The sequence below is a fragment of the Acanthochromis polyacanthus genome, chromosome 11, assembly GCF_021347895.1.
Source record: "Acanthochromis polyacanthus isolate Apoly-LR-REF ecotype Palm Island chromosome 11, KAUST_Apoly_ChrSc, whole genome shotgun sequence".
NCBI classification, from domain to species: Eukaryota; Metazoa; Chordata; class Actinopteri; family Pomacentridae; genus Acanthochromis; species Acanthochromis polyacanthus.
This window is the reverse complement of record NC_067123.1, coordinates 38720362-38739978: the sequence shown is the minus strand read 5'-3', so window position 1 is coordinate 38739978 and position 19617 is coordinate 38720362. Positions and strand designations below refer to the sequence as shown.

Sequence of the window (19617 nt, the reverse complement as noted above, 5' to 3'; positions counted from 1 at the left end):
GTGGGGCAGTGGTTAGCACTTTCACCTTGCAGCTAGAAGATCCCTGGTTCAAATCCCGGCCTGGGCCTGGGATCTTTCTGCATGGAGTTTGCATGTTCTCCCTGTGCATGCGTGGGTTTTCTCCGGGTACTCCGGCTTCCTCCCACAGTCCAAAAATATGCTGAGGTTAATTGGTTACTCTAAATTGTCCGTAGGTGTGAATGTGAGTGTGATTGTCTGTATATGTAGCCCTGTGACAGACTGGTGACCTGTCCAGGGTGTCCCCTGCCTTCACCAGAGTCAGCTGGGATAGACTCCAGCACCCCCCATGACCCTAGTGAGGATAAAGCGGTGTATAGTGGATGGATGGATGGACATTAATGCGTCAGAATCAGTGTTGCTGCCATTTTTCAATGACACAAAATAATCACTACTGTGAAAGAAAGAAAGAAAGAAGTGCAAAATATTTACCTCTGAACTCTGGAGGTTTGTTTCTTTATTGTTGTTTTTAAAAATCTAATTATAAGGTGACAAATTGCGTCAGTAGCCTCTTTTAAAAAGTTTTCTCAGGTTATTTTGTGTCTGAGATGAAGTCAGTAATTCTGTGTTTGATTTGATTGACAGCGAAATTTGCTGGATTTTGGTTGATTTTTTTTCTGAATGTTCTTAAGAAACATTTTTAGCACATCTTTTTTCCACAAAAAAAATGTTCAAACATTTCCCAAAAATGCTGAAAATGTGGCTATCACAAGTTTCACTGTGAAAATATATATTTTTTCCAAATTTTCAAACTTTAAAACGGGTCAATTATGATCCTCAGGATGACACGAGGGTTAAGAGACTTGTATAAAATATGAAAAACAGCACTTAAAGCCTAAATTTGCTCAATAAAAAGCATTATGCTCTGATGGAAGCCATTTTCCTTAATGAGAAAGAGAAAGGTACCAGAACCCCACTCTCTAAATGTGCTGTGTAGATGGCAAGAGGAGGTAATTCAGTAGCATGCAGTGGGTGGCAGATATTCAGGTTTACAAAGGTCCTCCTCAGAGGACAAATTTAAACTACTAATAGTGAAGAAATTCTTCTAAAATACAAATTGTAATTAAAGGGTTCCATTTTACCTAAACTACTAACCTTCTTCTGTAACTTTAAGGGACTTCTGTGTGATTTTAAGAAGTTTAGAGATGAATAAAGCGACCACACCTTCATCCTGCATCTCTTCCTCCTCCTGCTGCTGCTGCCTTCTGATTGGCTGAGAGCTGGTGTCGTCACTCCGCACCAGGAAATGATGATGATGATGATGATGATGATGATGATGATGAGTGTGTAGCTCACAGAACTGGGAGGAGGAACCAGCAGCAGAAACTGCGGCAGCGACAACTTTAGTGAGTTTTAATCCTTAAAATCACCTAAAATACGAATTTTAGCGCGTTAAAATGGCGCAGGTTTACTTTTAGCGCCGCTTCGACGTCTCACTTTGCGCTTCAATCTGAAATCTGCGTGGTTTTTAGCGGAGGATGAAGATTGGCTGTTTGCCCTGCGACTAGTTTGGAACATTAGTTTTTTCTTTAAAGAGTTCAGTGTATTTTTAAAACCATAATTTGCTTTTTGTGTGTTTGTGTTGTGCAGCAGGAGAAGATGAGCGACGCCAACCAGCCTCGAGTGGAACTTTTCGTGAAGGTAAAAGAAAAATCCAGAACATAATGTGACAGGAGCTTATTCAACAGGCTTTTGTAGCTCATTATTATTTATTTTACCATTATACACGAGCTGATAATCATATCTAGCTCGGTGTGTAGTTTTCCTGCCCACCTCTGCTGACTCACAGGCTTAGAAACCACTCTAATCTAATTAAATGCACATTAAGATAATAGGCAGCCGACTTTAATCTATATTTAGTTTGTCGTCCAGTCAGGTTAATCCCATTTTCTTTGAGCCAAAAACATTCTCTAATACAACCAGATTCCTCTGTATGAAAATGTGCTACACTTCTGTTTTTTATAAACTTCTGCAGACCTGGAAGATGCTGTTGTAACTTCCTCCAAACTGCCTTCTCCTCTCACTTTTCTGTTAGGCTTGTAATAGTTTTGTAATTGAATAGATTGTGTGGTATGATTTAGTGCCTTGGAGCTTCGAGGCCCACATTCTCAGATCCTAAAGGAAACACACACATGTAAGTTAAGTAGAAGTGTGGCTTCCTGCACGTCTTAAAGCTGCGATCATTTCCTCAGCAGCTCCGCCTCAATACAGAAATGAAACAAGCTGCACATAGAGCCGCGATTATTGTCACTGTGGGCTCATGTGCTGGTTATTTCCTCCGTTATTTAGTAATCTGGTCCATAAACAATGCAAAAATGTGTCCAAAATTTTTTATTTTGCTGCATAAATAAGAATAAGTTTTATGGTTGGTGCAATATCTTTTTTTTTTTTTTTTTTACTAAATTTCCACCATCATAAAGCTGGTTTGTATTATTCTATCAAAGCAGGGTTGTACCATTGAAGACCATGTGTTCATATCAATGGTTCTACCAAATTTCAGGACTCCAGCTACATTATTTCTCAACTTATGGCTCTTCTAACATTAATCCATAGATTGGGGTGAAGAAAACTGCACAAAAGTCAACATTAGCACTTATTTTTGTCATTGTAGGATCATCTGCTGATTATTTCCTTCATTATTTAATAATCTGCTCCATAAATGATGCAAAAATGCATAAAAAAAATTTGATTTTTGCTGCATAAATAAGAATACATTTTATGGTTGGTGCAATATCTTTTTTTTTTTTTTACTAAATTTCCACCATCATAAAGCTGGTTTGTATTATTCTATCAAAGTAGGGTTGTACCATTGAAGACCATGTGTTCATATCAATGGTTCTACCAAATTTCAGGACTCCAGCTACATTATTTCTCAACTTATGGCTCTTCAAACACTGATCCACAGATTGGGGTGAAGAAAACTGCACAAAAGTCAACATTAGCACTTATTATTATTATTATTATTATCATTGTGGGTTCATCTGCTGATTATTTCCTTCATTATTTAATAATCTGCTCCATAAATGATGCAAAAAATGCATAAAAAATTGGATTTTTGCTGCATAAATAGCAATATTTCACACAAATAGACTCCCGGGGTAATAATTGTTGGTTGTGTAACTTTTGTGCTCATTTTAATATTTTTAAATCCATTCTTACTTTTATCTGCCAACATCTTGTGTTTTTTTTCTTTCTTACGTGGCTGTGTTATAAATGAGGCCAAGTCTGAATGAATGAAAGCCGTGAAAATTAGTGTTTAACGCCCTTTTTTCTCCTGTATTATCTTCTGTGTGTGTGTCGGTTTCCTGCTTTCGGTTTTGCCTGTAAATGAGGTTAGAGCTCTGCAGGAGGTTTCCACTCAGTTTAAGCTTCACGGTTGTCGTTCGTCATTTTACTTTTCAGTGACACAAATCCTGAGTGCTGACTGTGCACACACACAGGTTGTTTATTTTCCTCTTTTGTTTTTTTGTTTTTTATTTTAAAAAGGCAGTAATTCAGCTACAAAAAATAGAAAAATATCTTGGATTATTTCTTATACAAAATGAAGTTTACAAAATGGATTTAACTCGTAAAACACTTTTCCAGGTGTCACAGATAACTAGAAAAACAAACTCTGATTTAAATACTGTACATCAGGGGTGTCCAACATGAGGCCCGTGGGCCAAAAGTGGTCCTCCAGAGGGTCCAATCCGGCCCTCAAAGTGGAAAAATTACAGAGAAGACATTAACTGCAGATTGTAAATTAGTAAAACTATAAATTTAAAATCATTTCTAGACCATGACACGTTGTTTGGATCAGAAAGTAAAATTCTAGATTGTTCTTTTGTTGTTTTTGTCTCCATTTTTGTAATATTTTGCCTTGTTTTTGTTGTTTTTTGTATTTTTTTGTCCGATTTTTGTTGTTTGTCTCATTTTTTGCCATTTTCTTTCTCACTTTTGTAATTTTTGGTCTCTTTTTTTGTCGTTTGTCCATTGCTTTGTAACTTTTTCGTCAAATTTTTTGTCCTTTTTCTGTTTCGTTTTGTGTCGTTTCTATTATTTTTTTGTCATTTCATGTCTCGTTTTAGTAATATTTTGTCTCGTTTTTGTTGTTATGGGCTTTTTTTGTCCAATTTTTGTTGCTTGTCTCATTTTTTGCCGTTTTCTTTCTTGCTTTTGTCATTTTTGGTCTCATTTTGTGTAATTTTTTTGTCTCATTTTTGTAATGTTTTGACTTGTTTTTGTCTTTTTTTGTTAGATTTTTTGTTGTTTGTCTCATTTTTTGCTGTTTTCTTTCTTGCTTTTGTCATTTTTGGTCTCGTTTTGTGTAATTTTTTGTCTCGTTTTTGTCGTTTGTCCATTTTTTTGTTGCTTTGTAACTTTTTCGTCAATTTTTTTGTCCTTTTTCTGTTTTGTTTTGTGTCGTTTCTCTTATTTTTTTGTCATTTCGTGTCTCGTTTTAGTAATATTTTGTCTTGTTTTTGTTGTTATGGGCTTTTTTTTAATCCAAGTTTTGTTGCTTGTCTCATTTTTTGCCGTTTTCTTTCTCGCTTTTGTCATTTTTGGTCTCGTTTTGTGTAATTTTTTTGTCTCATTTTTGTAGTATTTAGACTTGTTTTTGTCTTTTTTTGTTAGATTTTTGTTGTTTGTCTCATTTTTTGCCGTTTTCTTTCTCGCTTTTTTGGTCTCGTTTTGTGTAATTTTTTTGTCTCGTTTTTGTCGTTTGTCCATTTTTTTTGTTGCTTTGTAACTTTTTTCGTCAAATTTTTTGTCCTTGTTTTGTTTTGTGTCGTTTCTCTTATTTTTTTTTTTTGCCATTTCATGTCTCATCTGAGTAATATTTTTTTTCTTGTTGTTGTTTTTTGTCTGACTTGTGTCGTTTGTCTACTTTTTTATTTTTGTTTTTTCCTTTTTTCAATTTTGGTCTCATCTCTGTCGTGTGTGTAATTTTTTTGTCTGTTTTTTTGTCATTTGTCCATTTTTTTGTCTTTTGTTTTGTGTCGTTTGTCTCATTTTGTGTTGTTTTGTGGTCGTTTTTGTAGTATTTTGTCCTGTTTTTGGTCTATTTATGTCTGATATTTTACTGTTGTCTGCATTTAATTTGTTTTCACGCTCGTCTCCTCTCTGCTTTGTGTAAACACCGCTTGCAGTTCGGCTGAAATCCTCCCAAAGTTTTCTCATCAGACCGTTGCTCACAGTTGAGTCTGTCATGGTTTCACAGTTGCACATTTCTTGTTTTTACAGAGTCTATTTAGTGCGGTTGTACATGTGAAATATCACAATTATTAGCTGAGATTTGGTTGAGTTTTTGATGACAGATGCGAAGTTCAAGGACTTTGACAAGGTTAAAATGTGACTGTTCCTTTGGTTTTTACAGTTTCTGGCTAAGAAATTATGTAATTTTGATAATTATGAAGGATTTTCACTTCATTTCCTTCAAACCTGTTGCTGGGTTTTGGGGTTCAGAATCGTTTTAGCAACGTTTTGGGCAAAAATGCAAAACGTTTTCTGTTTTCCGGCTTCCCAGATGTGATGATTCAGTGCTTTTGTTTCTCCTGTGTGAATGTGAACTGAATATTTTTGCATTTTGGACTGTTGGTTGGACGAAATAAGACGTCTGAACGGGTTACTTTTATGTGTGCCAAATTCTAATTGACATTTTCAGATTAATCAACATGAAAGTAGATGTTAGTTCCAGCCCAATTATGCAAGGAAATGAAAAGAAATCTACTATAAAAATGGTGCATTTAATAGATTTTGTGTTTCTGTGTTTTCCAGGCAGGAAGTGACGGTCAGAGCATCGGTAACTGTCCGTTCTCTCAGCGTCTCTTCATGGTTCTGTGGCTGAAAGGAGTCACCTTCGACGTGACCACGGTGGACATGAAGAGGTGAAAACGCACAGCATCCCCGTTTGTTTGTGTTTTATTCCCTCGCAGCGCTGCAGGTTTCCACCGGCGTGACAGAGGAGCAGCGTGCAGTAAAAAAAAAACACGACTCTGGATCAGATTTTAGATGTTAGAAGATGCAAACCGACTGCGGCTGCTTTGATTTCGGCCAAAGGTTAACAGGTTGCAGCTGCAAACATGAGCAGCTTCCTGTGGTTTGACATCTTTTGTTCTCTTTTTTTCCTTCTTCTGCCCGTCTTGTGGGCTTTTTCCCGTCCGTCTTCAGGAAGCCAGACATCTTGAAGGACCTGGCTCCGGGCGCTCAGCCTCCGTTCCTGCTGTACGGCAGCGAGGTGAAGACCGACACCAACAAGATCGAGGAGTTTCTGGAGGAGAATCTCTGCCCTCCCAAGTAAGAATCGTCCGTTTTCCAAATCAGAGCTGCAGCGCTTGTCTTTTTTCAGTTCTTTTTGTTGAAAGAATCTAGATTTTCACCTCTGAAAAATTAGACAAATGCACACAAACTAATTACATCCAGAGAGTAGATGTGACGAACAAAATTTACAGCAGCTCATTATCGCCTCAGACTACAAGGTTTCACAGTAAAGAATCAGTAGATAAAGGACAAAAACATTTCCTTCAGTTAAAACATTTTGAGTCCACATTCACGCCGTCGTCCGTCAAAATCAGGTCTCAAAGGTGTCTTCATCCTATAAATTCCCACGTTTATTGTCTGTCTAGTTATTTGTTGTCGGTTCTTCTTGTCGTTTTGTTGTTGCTTTTTCCCGTGCAGGTAGTCATAGACTGAGTATCTATTTCTGTTTTTCACCTCTGGAGAAATGTGTCCCAAATATACAGTTATAAAATCAAATGCTAATTAAGTATTCATAATTGTTTCTATGGCTTTGTGTGTTTCTTTCCAGTAATGGTTCATGAACAGTTCCTCCAACATTCTGAATTCCCATTTGCATACAGTAGTGTGCCTTTATTCCCAGAGGTGACAAAAAAACGAGGGAGATTTTGGACTCTTCCGTTGAAGCTGGCAGATGTTTTGCCGCTAGTCGTCCTCCTTTCTCCTATTTATCCTTTCTGTGGGTTGTCGTTTTGTTGTTGTCCAGCAGTAATGTGGAGCTTTTTCCTGCTTTCTGAATTTGCTGCTTTATTTCGCCTCATGTGACGGTAAATTGAGTGTCTTTGCTGAACAACATGAAGACGTCTCTTTGGGTTTTGCAGCATTTTGTGGAGTTGTGAAAACAGAAACGCCTGCACACCGACTCCAAGCCGCAAAATCTCTATCTGAGTTGCATTTTTGTCAAATAAAAACTGACTCAGATGCAGATTCTGCAGGGGTTTCCACTGATGCTGCTTTGCTCCTACAAGGTGTGCAGCTGTGCTTGTTTTTCTTTGCTCTTGCTTAGACTTTTTGCAGCTTTTATGCCGTCTACTAGTGAGTTCAGGCATTTTGCAGCTTGTAAAGTTCACTCATGAGTGTTTTTGTGTTCAGATATCCTCGCCTGGCAGCTCGTAACCCAGAATCCAACACGGCCGGCATGGACGTCTTCTCCAAGTTCTCCGCTTACGTCAAGAACTCAAACCCTCAGGCGAATGAAAGTGAGTCAGATCAGACTCTTAGCGGGGAAATGAAACTCAGCCCGGCTTTGTGTTTTTGCTGGTATTTCCTGGTGGTTTCTCCTCCTGTCTGTCCTCTGATGTGCGTCTGTTAATGACATTACAGTCTGAGCCGGTCGGCCTCGCTAAGAAGGTCGCCTGCTGCTCTGATGGTCGGGGAAAAGCTTTAATATGTGCTTTCTGTGTGCTCAGATCTAGAGAAAGGCCTGCTGAAGGCTCTGAAGAAGCTGGACGACTACCTCGGCTCCCCACTTCCTGACGAGATCGACGAGAATAGCGCCGATGAGGTCACTTCCTCGTCCCGCCCCTTCCTGGACGGCCAAGAGCTCACTCTGGCTGACTGCAACCTGCTGCCGAAGCTGCACATCGTCAAGGTAATACTGGGTTTTTATCGTCTGAGTAATCGGCAGATTCATTTAAAAAATATGTTTTTTGGTCCCTTAAGGCTTATAACAACAAAGACCTGAGGAGTAGGGACGGGTCCATGCTGCGTTTCTATTCTATTCTATTCTATATGAATTCCACGCAGAACATTTGACTGTTTTATAATACTTTGTCCTTTAGTATTTCTTTAACTTTACAACAGAGATGAATTTTCAGGTACAAGAATAGAATAGAATCACTTTATGCAACAAAGCATTAAATCTCTGGGAAAACCTATAACCTAACAAAAGGTCAAACTATAAATAAGTTGTGAAATAAATCCTGTCTTGTGCTTCTTGTTGCCACGGATTAGAGGTAGGTTTTAGTACAGGTAGAAAAACTTTTTTAAAAAGTTGTAAACAAATAATTATGAGACGAAAGAAACAGAAGCACTGACATTCTTTTCACGAGCCGCCTTTATTTTTCTACTCTACAACTTTCATGTATTGGTGTGCAAAACTGCGGTAAATTTCTCCAAAATAGAATAAATAACCTTATTTAAAATGTAAATGTTCTATATCTTGTCACAGTGCGATCAGTAGTAGATTACACCACAGGTGGAACAACTTTTTTATAACGTGTGTGAGGAAATCAACATATTTTCAAGAGTAAAATAAGACTCTTTTCACAAGCCCCCTGTAGAACAAAAACAAAAAAATGTCAAGTAAAAAACTGTGTGCAAAGTTGCATTAAGTCTCCGGAGGAAAAAAGTGTAAATGTGTGAAAATTCTTCTTTGTCATGAAGTCAGAACTCATATGAACCAAAATAAAAAGCAGAGGCGCCTTCTCAGGAGTAAAACATGCCGTCTTTGACAGCATTTTAAATCTATAATGCTCACAAATGTCACCAATTTTCTTCCGTAACAACACAGTGAGCAGCTGTTCCAGTCTGGGTCATGTTCTAGTATTAAAACTGAGACATGACGGTTGCTGCAGACAGACAGTAATGCTCATCATTTTATCTTCACTGAAACAGGAGACATGTTGAGTCATCGTTAATTTCACAGCGTCGTTCTAAACTCACCTGTCGGCTCAGCCCGCTGAATTAATTGCCAATACAGTCTGTGTTTTGATGCCTCTCAATCTCTTTTCTTTCCCTTTCTGCAGGTGGTGTGTTTGAAATACAGAAACTTCAGCGTCCCTCAGTCCCTGACGAACCTGTGGAGGTACCTGAACGCAGCGTACGCCAGGGAGGAGTTCGCCTCCACCTGCCCCATCGACGACGAAATCCACATGGCCTACGCCTCTGTAGCTAAAGCTCTGAAGTAGGGGGAGAACGGTGGTACACAAGTCCTGAAAATACCAGCAGAGCAGCATGCAAGAAGCACAGAAACACACACACACAGACACACACACACGAGCTCTACAAACAACGCGGTCGACAAGTCGCTCTGATCGCTGTGACGCTTTCTGTAGCGTTGTCATGCTGCTCTCATGGGTTTATTTTTAAACTGGATGATGTGAAAACAAACTGACGATGACTTGTTGACTGTCATCAGTGGATGAACGGGTCATTCCAGCCATCTGCAGATTCACCGTTTGTACTTTAAAATGATCAAAAATGGCAAATACTTGTCAAAATCTGTTCAGAACCACATAATAGTTGTCCAAGTCTCACAAAAATGACTCCTGTTGTGTTCAGAATGTGTCCAAAATAACAACAAAGTTTAAAATAACTCCAAAAATATAACTTAAAAACAAAAAAAAGGCAAAAATGACTGAAAATCTCTGGAATTAAAAAAAAAAAAATGTCCATAATAACACAAAACTGATTTAAAAATGTTGGAAATGATGAAAACTCTAAAACTCTTACAATGACTAAAACTCTAAAATGTTCTCAGGATTATTCCAAATTTGTCCAAAATAACAAAAAAAGTAGAAAATGTCCGGAAAATAAAGACCAAAACACATCAAAACTGACTTAAAATGTCTTGGAAATGAGTCAAAATGTGTCCAAATATTGATTGAGTTGACCTTGTGTCCAATCTGGGCTCATTGGTAGCGTTAGTTTGAGTTAAAAAGTCTTAAGGATCGGTGGTGTCTTTTATTTTCATCATTTTCTTTACGCCAATCTGCGGATCAGTGTTTGAAGAGCCATAACTTGAGAAATAACGTCGTGAGAGTCCTGAAATTTGGTAGAACCATTGATATGAACACATGCTCTCTAATGGTACAACCCTGCTTTGATAGAATAATACAAACCAGTTTTATGATGGTGGAAGTTTGATAAAGAAAGGAAAAAATTGCATGTTTTTTTTTTTTTTTTTTGGTCCGATAGTCCATCAGCCATAAAACTTGTATTTTTCACCTGAAGAGGCAGTTTTTTCCCCTGTGATTTGCACCAATAAGAGCTTTAAAAATGTACATTTGTAAAGCTCCTATTGGTGCTCGTCATGGGTAAAAATTATTCTGGCTCTTGAGGGGGAAAAGTAGAAGTTTTATGGTTGGTGTAATAGAAAAAAGCCTTTCTTTATGTCAAATTTCCACCATCGTAAAACTGGTTTGTATTATTCTATCATAGCAGGGTTATGCCATTGGAGAGCATGTGTTCATATCAATGGTTCTACCAAATTTCAGGACTCCAGCTACATTATTTCTCAAGTTATGGCTCTTCAAACACTGATCCACAGATTGGGGCGAAGAAAACTGAAATCAACATGACCCCGCCTATTTTTTAAAGAAATTTTCACTCAAAAATGCTACACATTATACTTAATAACGTACATACGAGATGATCAGGTGGGAGCTTTTTAAGTATTTGTTGAACTGAGGTGGAACGCCCCCTAATGGTTGACTTGTCGATCGCGTTGCTTGCAGATACACGAACATGTCCACACACCTTTTTAACTACAGCCTTGCTTGTGTACAGTTTCACCATCAGCAGAGACTCACTGATGCTCATTGTTCCGTCGTTATCAATGCCACCGTTTGTCCTTGATGTTTTTTTTTGTTTTTTGAGGGGTTAAACTTCAACAGACACAACGCTGCCTACCAGATCTAACCTTCACTAGAACCTCTCGAGCCTCAAACAGGCCGATTCTTATTCTTCTGGTTGAGGAAGTGAGGTTTGAAAACCAGCACCGGCTCACCTGCCAAAGAGTCTCTTGTGGTTTTTCTGTCGGCACAGATGCTTCACGTTCGCGTTTATTTCATTCCTGAGGGACTAAGGCCTTTCACAGCTGAGGATTACAACGTTTTCTTTATATTTCCATTAAAGCCAATTTCTGTTTGCGACCTTTATTTGTTGCGCCTCAGAGAGGAAGGAGGTGCAGATCGAGTCTCGCTGAAAACAGTTAGAGACAGGAAATGGTTTCAATAGAGTCGGGCTTCCCCTTTCTGCCCTCCCACAGCAGGCGCGAAGGATTATTCAAGATTACCCAGCTCGTTTGTGATCCGCTGCGTAGGGCTCGATGCCAGCAATTTATTTAGTTCTGCCCATCGTGTGTGGAGGTGAGAGTTGCTGTGGATGAAGAAGTGAAGCTCTGCCTCCTGCAGCATGTTAGTCATGAAGGGAAAAACTACGAGGAAATAATGTGTGTCGTGTTTAAAAAAAAAAAGCAGCTTTGATAGATTTAGCTTGTAGGTCGTTAATGATTAAAGGATAAGGCTGGAGTTGGTTAATATTTCTCTAATTGTGAGTAAATCCCATGAAAACAATCCAGTAGTCAGGGAGAAGTTCATTCATAAAAATAAACAGGAGTAAATGGTGCATTTGTTGGGGACTATTTTAAGCGGCGAATGAACACACATCTAGCGCTTCTCTTTAGAAGAAACTACACCGCCTGTGTTCATCATCATAAAGCACCACAGAGCTTCGACGTGGCTCTTTTTTAAGTGTTTCAGTGCCACAGCAGCATCGATTAGTTTGTTCTGAACCATCGATAACTCTCCTATCAAAGCTGGTGACCAGAGTTCTACCTGCTACAGATCACCGTGTTGGTGTTAGCATTTAGCCCCGTGTGGCACACAGCTTATTAGGGAGATACCAGTGAAATTCCTACATTTTTTTTAATGCTAAATTTGATTTAAAATACAAACTAACATAAGCAATAGGATTTCAGGACATGATGATTTCAACCAAGACTTGCTAACGTAGAATTATCTGTATAGACCCTCCAGAAAAACGCGGGCTAAAATCCTTGTATATGCGAATAAATATGCAGGGTTTTTATGCCATTTTATGTGGGGAAATTGCGGAAAGTTGCAAAGTATGCGAATAGTTGTTAAATATGCAAAAAGATGCGGTGCTCCAGAACGATGTTGCACGGGGTGCAAAAAAAGTTTCCCCCCACTTTGGTGCAGTAAATCTGGGTCCTGGGTCTCTGGCTGAAACATTCGTAGGTAAATGTGATCTTTGCGCATTCGCCATTCTTGTTTTTCGTCTCTGAGCGCCGCGCTCTGCATCAGCTCGTGCTTCTAGTGTGTGTGAATGAACTGATGACGTCAGGCCGGGCGTCACATAAAAACTCACAACTCCATTTATATCGGTCATAGTTTTCTCATTTTATGCGGAAATTGTGAAATCAAGTCGAACCCGCATATTTCTCTTTTTTTTTTTCGTGGAAATGTGAGATTCTTGTGGGAATTATGCGCTGTTTTGCGGGGATTATGCGGCCTTTTGGGAAATAATTGACCCCTGCATAATCAGCGGCATTTTGGTGATTAACGCGGGAATTCGTGCGATCGCATAATCGCATTTTTCTGGAGGGTCTATCTGTATAGATTCAAAGCTGTTTCATTCAGTTTGAGGTGTTTTCATTTTGAATTTTAGTATTCCGTAACTTCTCCATGTACGACTCTTCTTGTTATTAAAAGTCCGTTTTGTTGTCATTGTCCACAACCAACTTGGTACCAAAATCAGTAAAATGCTCATTAGCAGGGTCAGTTTTTTGTTGGTGTTTCTGTTTTCATGGGATTCATTGACACCAGCCTTGTCCTTTACAGCCTTGCTGTAACCTCTGGGATGTCAGGTCATTGGATTAACTCGCTTCTCGGTGTGAAACTCCAGCTGAAGTGACTTGAAATGAACTCTGTGGGAGGAAGTGGAACTAAAAACGCCTCGTCCGACTGTAGTAGCAGCAGCAGCAGCTTGTGTGGAGGATTTATTAACTGGAAGGCAAATTAACAATTCCAGAGGCCGTTTGCGATCATAAATAGTGCTGTAAACATCTTTGTTGTGAGCTCCGAGCAGCCTCGTCATGTGTCGTTAAAAATAAAGAACCTAAGTGCAATTTAAACCGATTAGAAATTCAGTGTGAGCAGATTTGGTTATTTTTCTACAGAGGTTTAATCACAGACGTTCACAGAGAGGACGTGTTTTATTGACTGAATTATTGTGGAGTTTTTTTTAAAGGGATCAAGTCTGAGTGACTTCATGCTGACGTGTTTTTAGTAATTCTTGTTCACGTCTAAATGTAGGATTTGATGCAACTTCAGGGACGATGTCGGATTCTTAAAGTTTCATTTGCTAGTTTGTTTTTCACGTCACTCTTTTAACTCTGTTTTTTATTTTGTATTTTATGTCATGCATGTGCTTCGTTACCCATGTTGTGCTTTTGTTTTAGCCTTTTTTTTGTCGTTTTTATGCTGTTTGCCATCATGTAGTTAGAAGCAGCTGCACTTCAAACGTCCGCAGGATGGAACCAGTAGCGATGAAGACAATCAAACTAATGGCACTGCTCAAATGTAAATGTTAAGCTCCTAAAAAGACACATTTATTAATGTCCCAATAAAATATCTTAATATTAAATCCATGTTTCTTGATTTTTTTTAACCTTTTTCTGACAGATTTTACTGAAATGAAGACGAACAAAAGGGTGTAGAGGTTTTTCTAGTAGAAGCAGGAAATTTTAATCAGTAAAAATTTTGTCAAATACAGGAAGTTTTAGAAATAAGTGTACAAAGCAAATGCAGAAACTGACCTCATGGTATAAGAAGGCATCTCTGTAAAGCTTCATTAGTTATTTTTACTGAATATATTCTGTGAAAATTGCACTTTTAGGACCTTTTACAATTTGATACCTGGGATTCAGAAAGAAAAAAAGCATTTTTTTTTTCACTTTAGCGCTTTTTTTCCCTTCCAAAAAACACTCTGAGGGTTAAACACCACTTTATATTCAGGTCTGCTCTAAGCATCAAATCAGGGAATAGTATTTAAATATGCATGGGTCAATATATAATTGAGGTTTTTGTAATATTACCCATTACAAAAACACCTCTAAAGGAAGTGTTTTAATTCCAGATCACATGACCTGCTCATTTTATTTCTTTTTTTGGTCATTTTCAGACTATTTGATGGTTATTTTAGGTCTATTTGTGGTCATTTTAGGTCTTTTTGTGGTCATTTTGAGTGTTTTTTCTGGCCGTTTTAAATCTGTTTGTGATCATTTTTGGTGTATTTGTGTTTTTTCTAGTTATTTTGTGTGCCTCATCATTTTCTGTCTTTATATGATAATTATCTGTCACTGAGTCATTTTTTTGTTTTTCTGTGATCATTTAGTTTCTGTTTGTTTTGTGCGTCTTTGTGCTCATTTTGTTTCTTTTTTTGGTCATTTTCAGACTGTTTGGTGGTCATTTTAGCTCTTTTTGTGGTCATTTTGTGCACATTTGTGACTGTTTTCAGTCTGTAAAATAGTGTGAGTCTAGCGTCAACAGGTTTACTGCAATATCTTTAGAAATAAATTTCAATTTTACACAATTGCATATGCAATATTTAGAAGAATCTTTCTCTAAAGTGCCACGTGGTGTTTGGTTATAGGCGGCCATGTTGATTTTAGGCCTGAAAACAGCAAAAATGTCAACTATGATACAAAAAAATCCCACAATTATATACTGACCCAGATATTTTTGTACCACATTACTTTTAGATGCAGGAAAATGTAGATTTCTGCTTTTATTATTTGCTGAGTGGCCACTTGGTGATGTTCTCTTTTAAAAATGTATAAAAATGGGCATTTTCCAACCTTCTTGGTACACCACTTCCTGTCCCGTGTGCCTTCTGACGGTACATTTTAATGCATTTCTCGATGATTTTCACCCCCTGCGCTGCTCAGGCCAGCAGGAGGCCGAGTGCCGGCAGCATCCAGAGCATCAATCCTCTCCAGATGAGGGCAGCAACGGCCGTGGCTTCGTTGCACAGATCCGTATCACAGCAGACGTTGGTGTAGTTGAAGAAGACGCCCGAAGCGTATTTCTGTCCACTCAGACCACACTGGGAGTTGACGGCACAACTCTTCTCATACATCGTCATCTGGAGGGCGCCTGTACGAGCAGAAAGACATCAGTCAGGATGGATAGATGAATGGATGATAGGGTCCAATCCGGCCCTCAAAGTGTAAAAATCACAGAGAAGACATTAACTGCAGATTGTAAATTAGTAAAACTATGAATTTAAAATAATTTCTAGAACATGACAAGTTGTTTAGATCATAAAGTAAAATACTAGATTCTTCTTTTGTCGTTTTGCGTCTCATTTTTGTAACATTTTGTCTTGTTTTTGGGGTTTTTTTGTCTCATTTTTGTCGTTTTGTGTTTCCTTATCTTGTGTTTTTTGTCTGGTTTTTGTTATTTTGTTTTGCTTTATTCGTTGTCTTTTGTCTTGTTCGTGTCGTTCGTCCTGTTCTTCATTTCTTTGTGTCTCGTTTTTGTCACATTTTGTCGTGTTTTTGTTTTTTTGTCTCGTTTTTGTCGTTTTGTGTTTCCTTTTCTTGTGTTTTTTGTCTGGTTTTTGTTATTTTGTGTTTTGCTTTATTCATTGTCTTTTGTCTCGTTCGTGTCGTTCGTCCTGTTCTTCATTTCTTTGTGTCTCGTTTTTGTCACATTTTGTCGTGTTTTTGTTTATTTGTCTCGTTTTTGTCGTTTTGTGTTTCCTTTTTTGTGTTTTTTTGTCTGGTTTTTGTCATATTTTGTCTTGTTTTTGTCTTTTTGTCTCGTTTTTGTCGTTTTGTGTTTCCTTTTCTTGTGTTTTTTTGTCTGGTTTTTGTTATTTTCTGTTTTGCTTTATTCGTTGTCTTTTGTCTCGTTCGTGTCGTTCGTCCAGTTCTTCGTTGCATTGTGTCTCATTTTTGTCATATTTTGTCGTGTTTTTGTTTTTTTGTCTCGTTTTTGTCGTTTTGTGTTTCCTTATCTTGTGTTTTTTGTCTGGTTTTTGTTATTTTGTGTTTTGCTTTATTCGTTGTCTTTTGTCTCGTTCGTGTCGTTCGTCCTGTTCTTCATTTCTTTGTGTCTCATTTTTGTCACATTTTGTCGTGTTTTTGTTTATTTGTATCGTTTTTGTCGTTTTGTGTTTCCTTTTTTTGTGTTTTTTGTCTGTTTTTTGTTATTTTCTGTTTTGCTTTATTCGTTGTCTTTTGTCTCGTTCGTGTCGTTCGTCCTGTTCTTCATTTCTTTGTGTCTCATTTTTGTCATATTTTGTCGTGTTTTTGTTTTTTGTCTCGTTTTTGTCGTTTTGTGTTTCCTTTTTTTGTGTTTTTTGTCTGGTTTTTGTTATTTTGTGTTTTGCTTTATTCGTTGTCTTTTGTCTCGTTCGTGTCGTTCGTCCAGTTCTTCGTTGCTTTGTGTCTCATTTTTGTCATATTTTGTCGTGTTTTTGTTGTTTAAAAAAGTCATTCTTCAGTCTCAACTAACACAATATGATACAAAATAAACTTTAAAGAAAGTGAGTGGCAGCTTCTCATCTCCACTCATTTACCTCTTTGTTCAGCTGACGGGTTGGATGATTTCTGGGTCAGACGTTGTAGAAACACAGATTTGATCTCTTCTCTGTTCTCCCTTTGTATTTACAACTGAGAGTATTTATGGGTTCTATCCTCAGATGATGTTCAGCCACACACTGGAGTTATTTATAGACATAATTTGATGACATCAGTGATCCGACAACCGGCCTGATGAGAAACGGTGATGAGGTTTGATCTGTTGACTCACTGTTTGTCTTGTTTTGTTCTTACAGGCCCTTAAAGCATCTTAGTTCAGGTTCCACAGAAATTTGATCTCCAGTGGACCGGACCAGTAAAATCACAGCATAATAACCGATAAATAACCAAAACTCCAAATGTTTCCTTTGTTTTAGTACTGATGAGTGTTTCTTCTGCATGTTGAGGTTCTGTTTTTACCAGTTGGTGACCACCATGACCAGAAATAAAGCCTCACCTCGTCTTCCCGTCGCCACGCTGGAGAGGCAGCGCTGGCCGGCTGGACACTCCAGAGGAAACTTCAGACAGTCCAAAGGAGAGATGGCTGGAAATACGCAAGTGTAGCACTTCAAACAGGCTGGAAAGGACAATTACATGATATTAAATCACTTAAAATAGCATCAGTCTTTACATTTATAGGCTAAAAACAAGAGTAAGAGTTTTAAATCTGATATGATAATCAGAAAAAAAAATTCAGAACAAGCAAAGTAATTCTGATAATTTAGCTCTAGAAGATGATTTATTCCCAAAAAAAAAAAAAAATCAACCTGTTGGTGCCCCCTGGTGGACGAGCTTTGTAACAGAAACACTGAATGATTTCAGAGTTTAATTAGACTTTTCTGTGTTTCAGCTTCTTACTTATCAGCGCGCCAGCATTAGAGAAGTCTCTTTATTTGTGAGAAAAGTTAAAATTTCACAATAAAACTTACAAAATCGGAAAAAAGCTGTTTGGACTGAACTTATTTCACGTCTACATGTTTTATTAGCAGGTTTGAACATTTGCTTTTTCACAAAAGACACCGTTTAAAATGAATAAAATGTAGTTTGAATGGAGCTCTGCAGTAAGAGAACATGTGTTTGCTATAACCATCTTTAACCGGGTTAAAACCACAATCCTCCACCCGAGCAAATCAAATCAAGCCTTTAGCATCCAGAGGAGCAGTATTTTAGTATGAATGGACTCTTTGTGTTCCCTGTTGAGCGTTTCTTTTTTACACATATATTCTCCTAAAAATACTTCAGACTTCTAAACTTTGGTCAAAAAGAAGAAGCTCTGTGGATTTCGTGCTGCGTTAGTTATATTAGAAAGGGATTTTTTGATGCCCAATAATATAATTTGAAGGTTAAAATCTACAATTTTAACTGTCATTGACGCATTTTATTAAAATATGAAGCCATCCTTAAATATGTGTTACAAATGAGTTCCTGAATACGCATTTTTTCAAGAGTTTCTTTACAATTTATCCAATAAAAGTCACTTTTTTAAACATATATTTAACTTTCCACATACCTGCCAAAGGAAGACAACACAGGAACACAAATAGAAGCTGTGACTGAGGCATGATGACTCCTCTAAATGCCTTAGAAATCCCTCAAACACGTTTTCAGGAACAGAAATCTCTTTCCAGGATGTTAAAACTCTCACTCATTCCCAGATCAGATTGATGATGAAAGGTGATGTCTGCTCTCAGCACAGGCAGAGGTTTTCTCGTGTGCTGGTGTTTGTGCAGTCAGCATCTCCTCCCTGAGACTTCTAATTGAATTCAGAGCTAATTTCAGACAGCTGACCAGGTTAAGGTCGGTCCAGAAATGAAGATTTGTTTGTTTGTAGGAAGCTCAGTGAGACCTGATGATGATCTTTACTGGTAACGAGAAAAATAAATAATCATATGTGACAGAGTTGACCTCGCTGTGACGGCCGTAAATCATCTGCAATATTTCTGGGGATTCATAACTCGGTTAAGAATGAGCATATTCATGAAATTGCACCTTATTTAGACAAAAGCATAGAAAATGTTGCACTTTTCTGAATATACTGAACATACTTTAGTGATGTGGGGTTTTCACACATCTTATTTAAGTCTGTAAAGCATAAAAATATATATTTAAAATGACTAAATACACTGGTTTTCAATGAAGAAGCCCCTAAACAAGTCAATACAGAATCAATTTACAGGTAAACAGGCTGGATTATTGCTGAACTTGTGCTTTTGTATATCTTTGAGCTTTTTAAAAAGCATAAATGTGTCGATTCTGTGTTCTATTTCACATATTTTACTCTTCTAGCAGTGTGATACTGTGTGACATTAATAAACTCCTTCAGGTGTTGTTCAATCATGATGAAGGGTCACACATTAATTAAAGGATAAAATGTGTCCATTTTTGTGTTTTAAATGCTCCAAAAACTTCCAGAGCTTGGTTAGTGCTGAATGAATCTGCACCTATGACCTTACAGTTGTACTGTAAGACATTTATGTGAGTGATTATTTGCAGACTGAAGCTCAGAGTGACCGTTAAAGTCAGCAGATAAACGTGGAGATAAAGTCAGCATGTCAGGAACAGACAGTCAGTGAGCCGGAGGACGAGTCGATGTAACTGAATTATCCTTCAGGCTGTAATAGGAGACGTGAGGCAGCAGGACGGTCTGCTGACTTAGGTCTTGTGATGGAGATGGACTCAGCGCTCTGAGGTGAGGGAGGAGCATCTCTGGAAGGTTGGAGTGAGCTGGGATGAATTTATACCACCTACCGTTTGAAGGTTATGTAGTGTTTTTTGAAAGAACAGGTGAGCTCAGCGGTCAGACGGGCGGAGAGGAGGGTTTCAGGTGTGACAGAGTCTGGTGTCACTCACAGCTCGCTTCTCATTGGCTGAAGGCGGCATCATCAGGATGAAGGAGAGGATCATGGGAAGGCAGCCGATGGCGTCCAGCAGAAAGAAGAGCTCAGCTGGAGCCGTGAACGTTTCTCCACAGACGTCAGGATCTAAGAGAGAAC

General features: G+C 38.1%; 2 protein-coding genes across 3 annotated transcripts; one reads left to right on the top strand and one right to left on the bottom strand.

Moving 5' to 3' along the window:
• The first annotated feature begins 1257 nt into the window (after positions 1–1257).
• On the top strand, positions 1258–10089 carry clic1 (chloride intracellular channel 1). 2 transcript variants are annotated; one of them, XM_022213673.2, is made up of 7 exons: positions 1258–1364; positions 1609–1659; positions 5776–5885; positions 6169–6294; positions 7387–7493; positions 7704–7885; positions 9042–10089. In XM_022213673.2, exons 2-7 carry the CDS (start codon positions 1618–1620, stop codon positions 9201–9203), a joined length of 729 nt encoding a protein of 242 aa, XP_022069365.1. In that variant the 5' UTR covers positions 1258–1364; positions 1609–1617; the 3' UTR covers positions 9204–10089. The 2 variants fall into 2 exon arrangements, with proteins under 2 accessions (XP_022069365.1, XP_022069366.1); XM_022213674.2 differs by having other exon boundaries at positions 1285–1364; positions 1612–1659.
• Positions 10090–14826: 4737 nt separating this feature from the next.
• On the bottom strand, positions 14827–18186 carry LOC110964826 (prostate stem cell antigen-like). Its single transcript, XM_022213664.2, has 3 exons — positions 18135–18186; positions 17082–17201; positions 14827–15194 (listed from the first exon to the last, which is right to left on the bottom strand). Exons 1-3 carry the CDS (start codon positions 18184–18186, stop codon positions 14983–14985), a joined length of 384 nt encoding a protein of 127 aa, XP_022069356.1. The 3' UTR covers positions 14827–14982.
• Positions 18187–19617: the final 1431 nt, after the last annotated feature.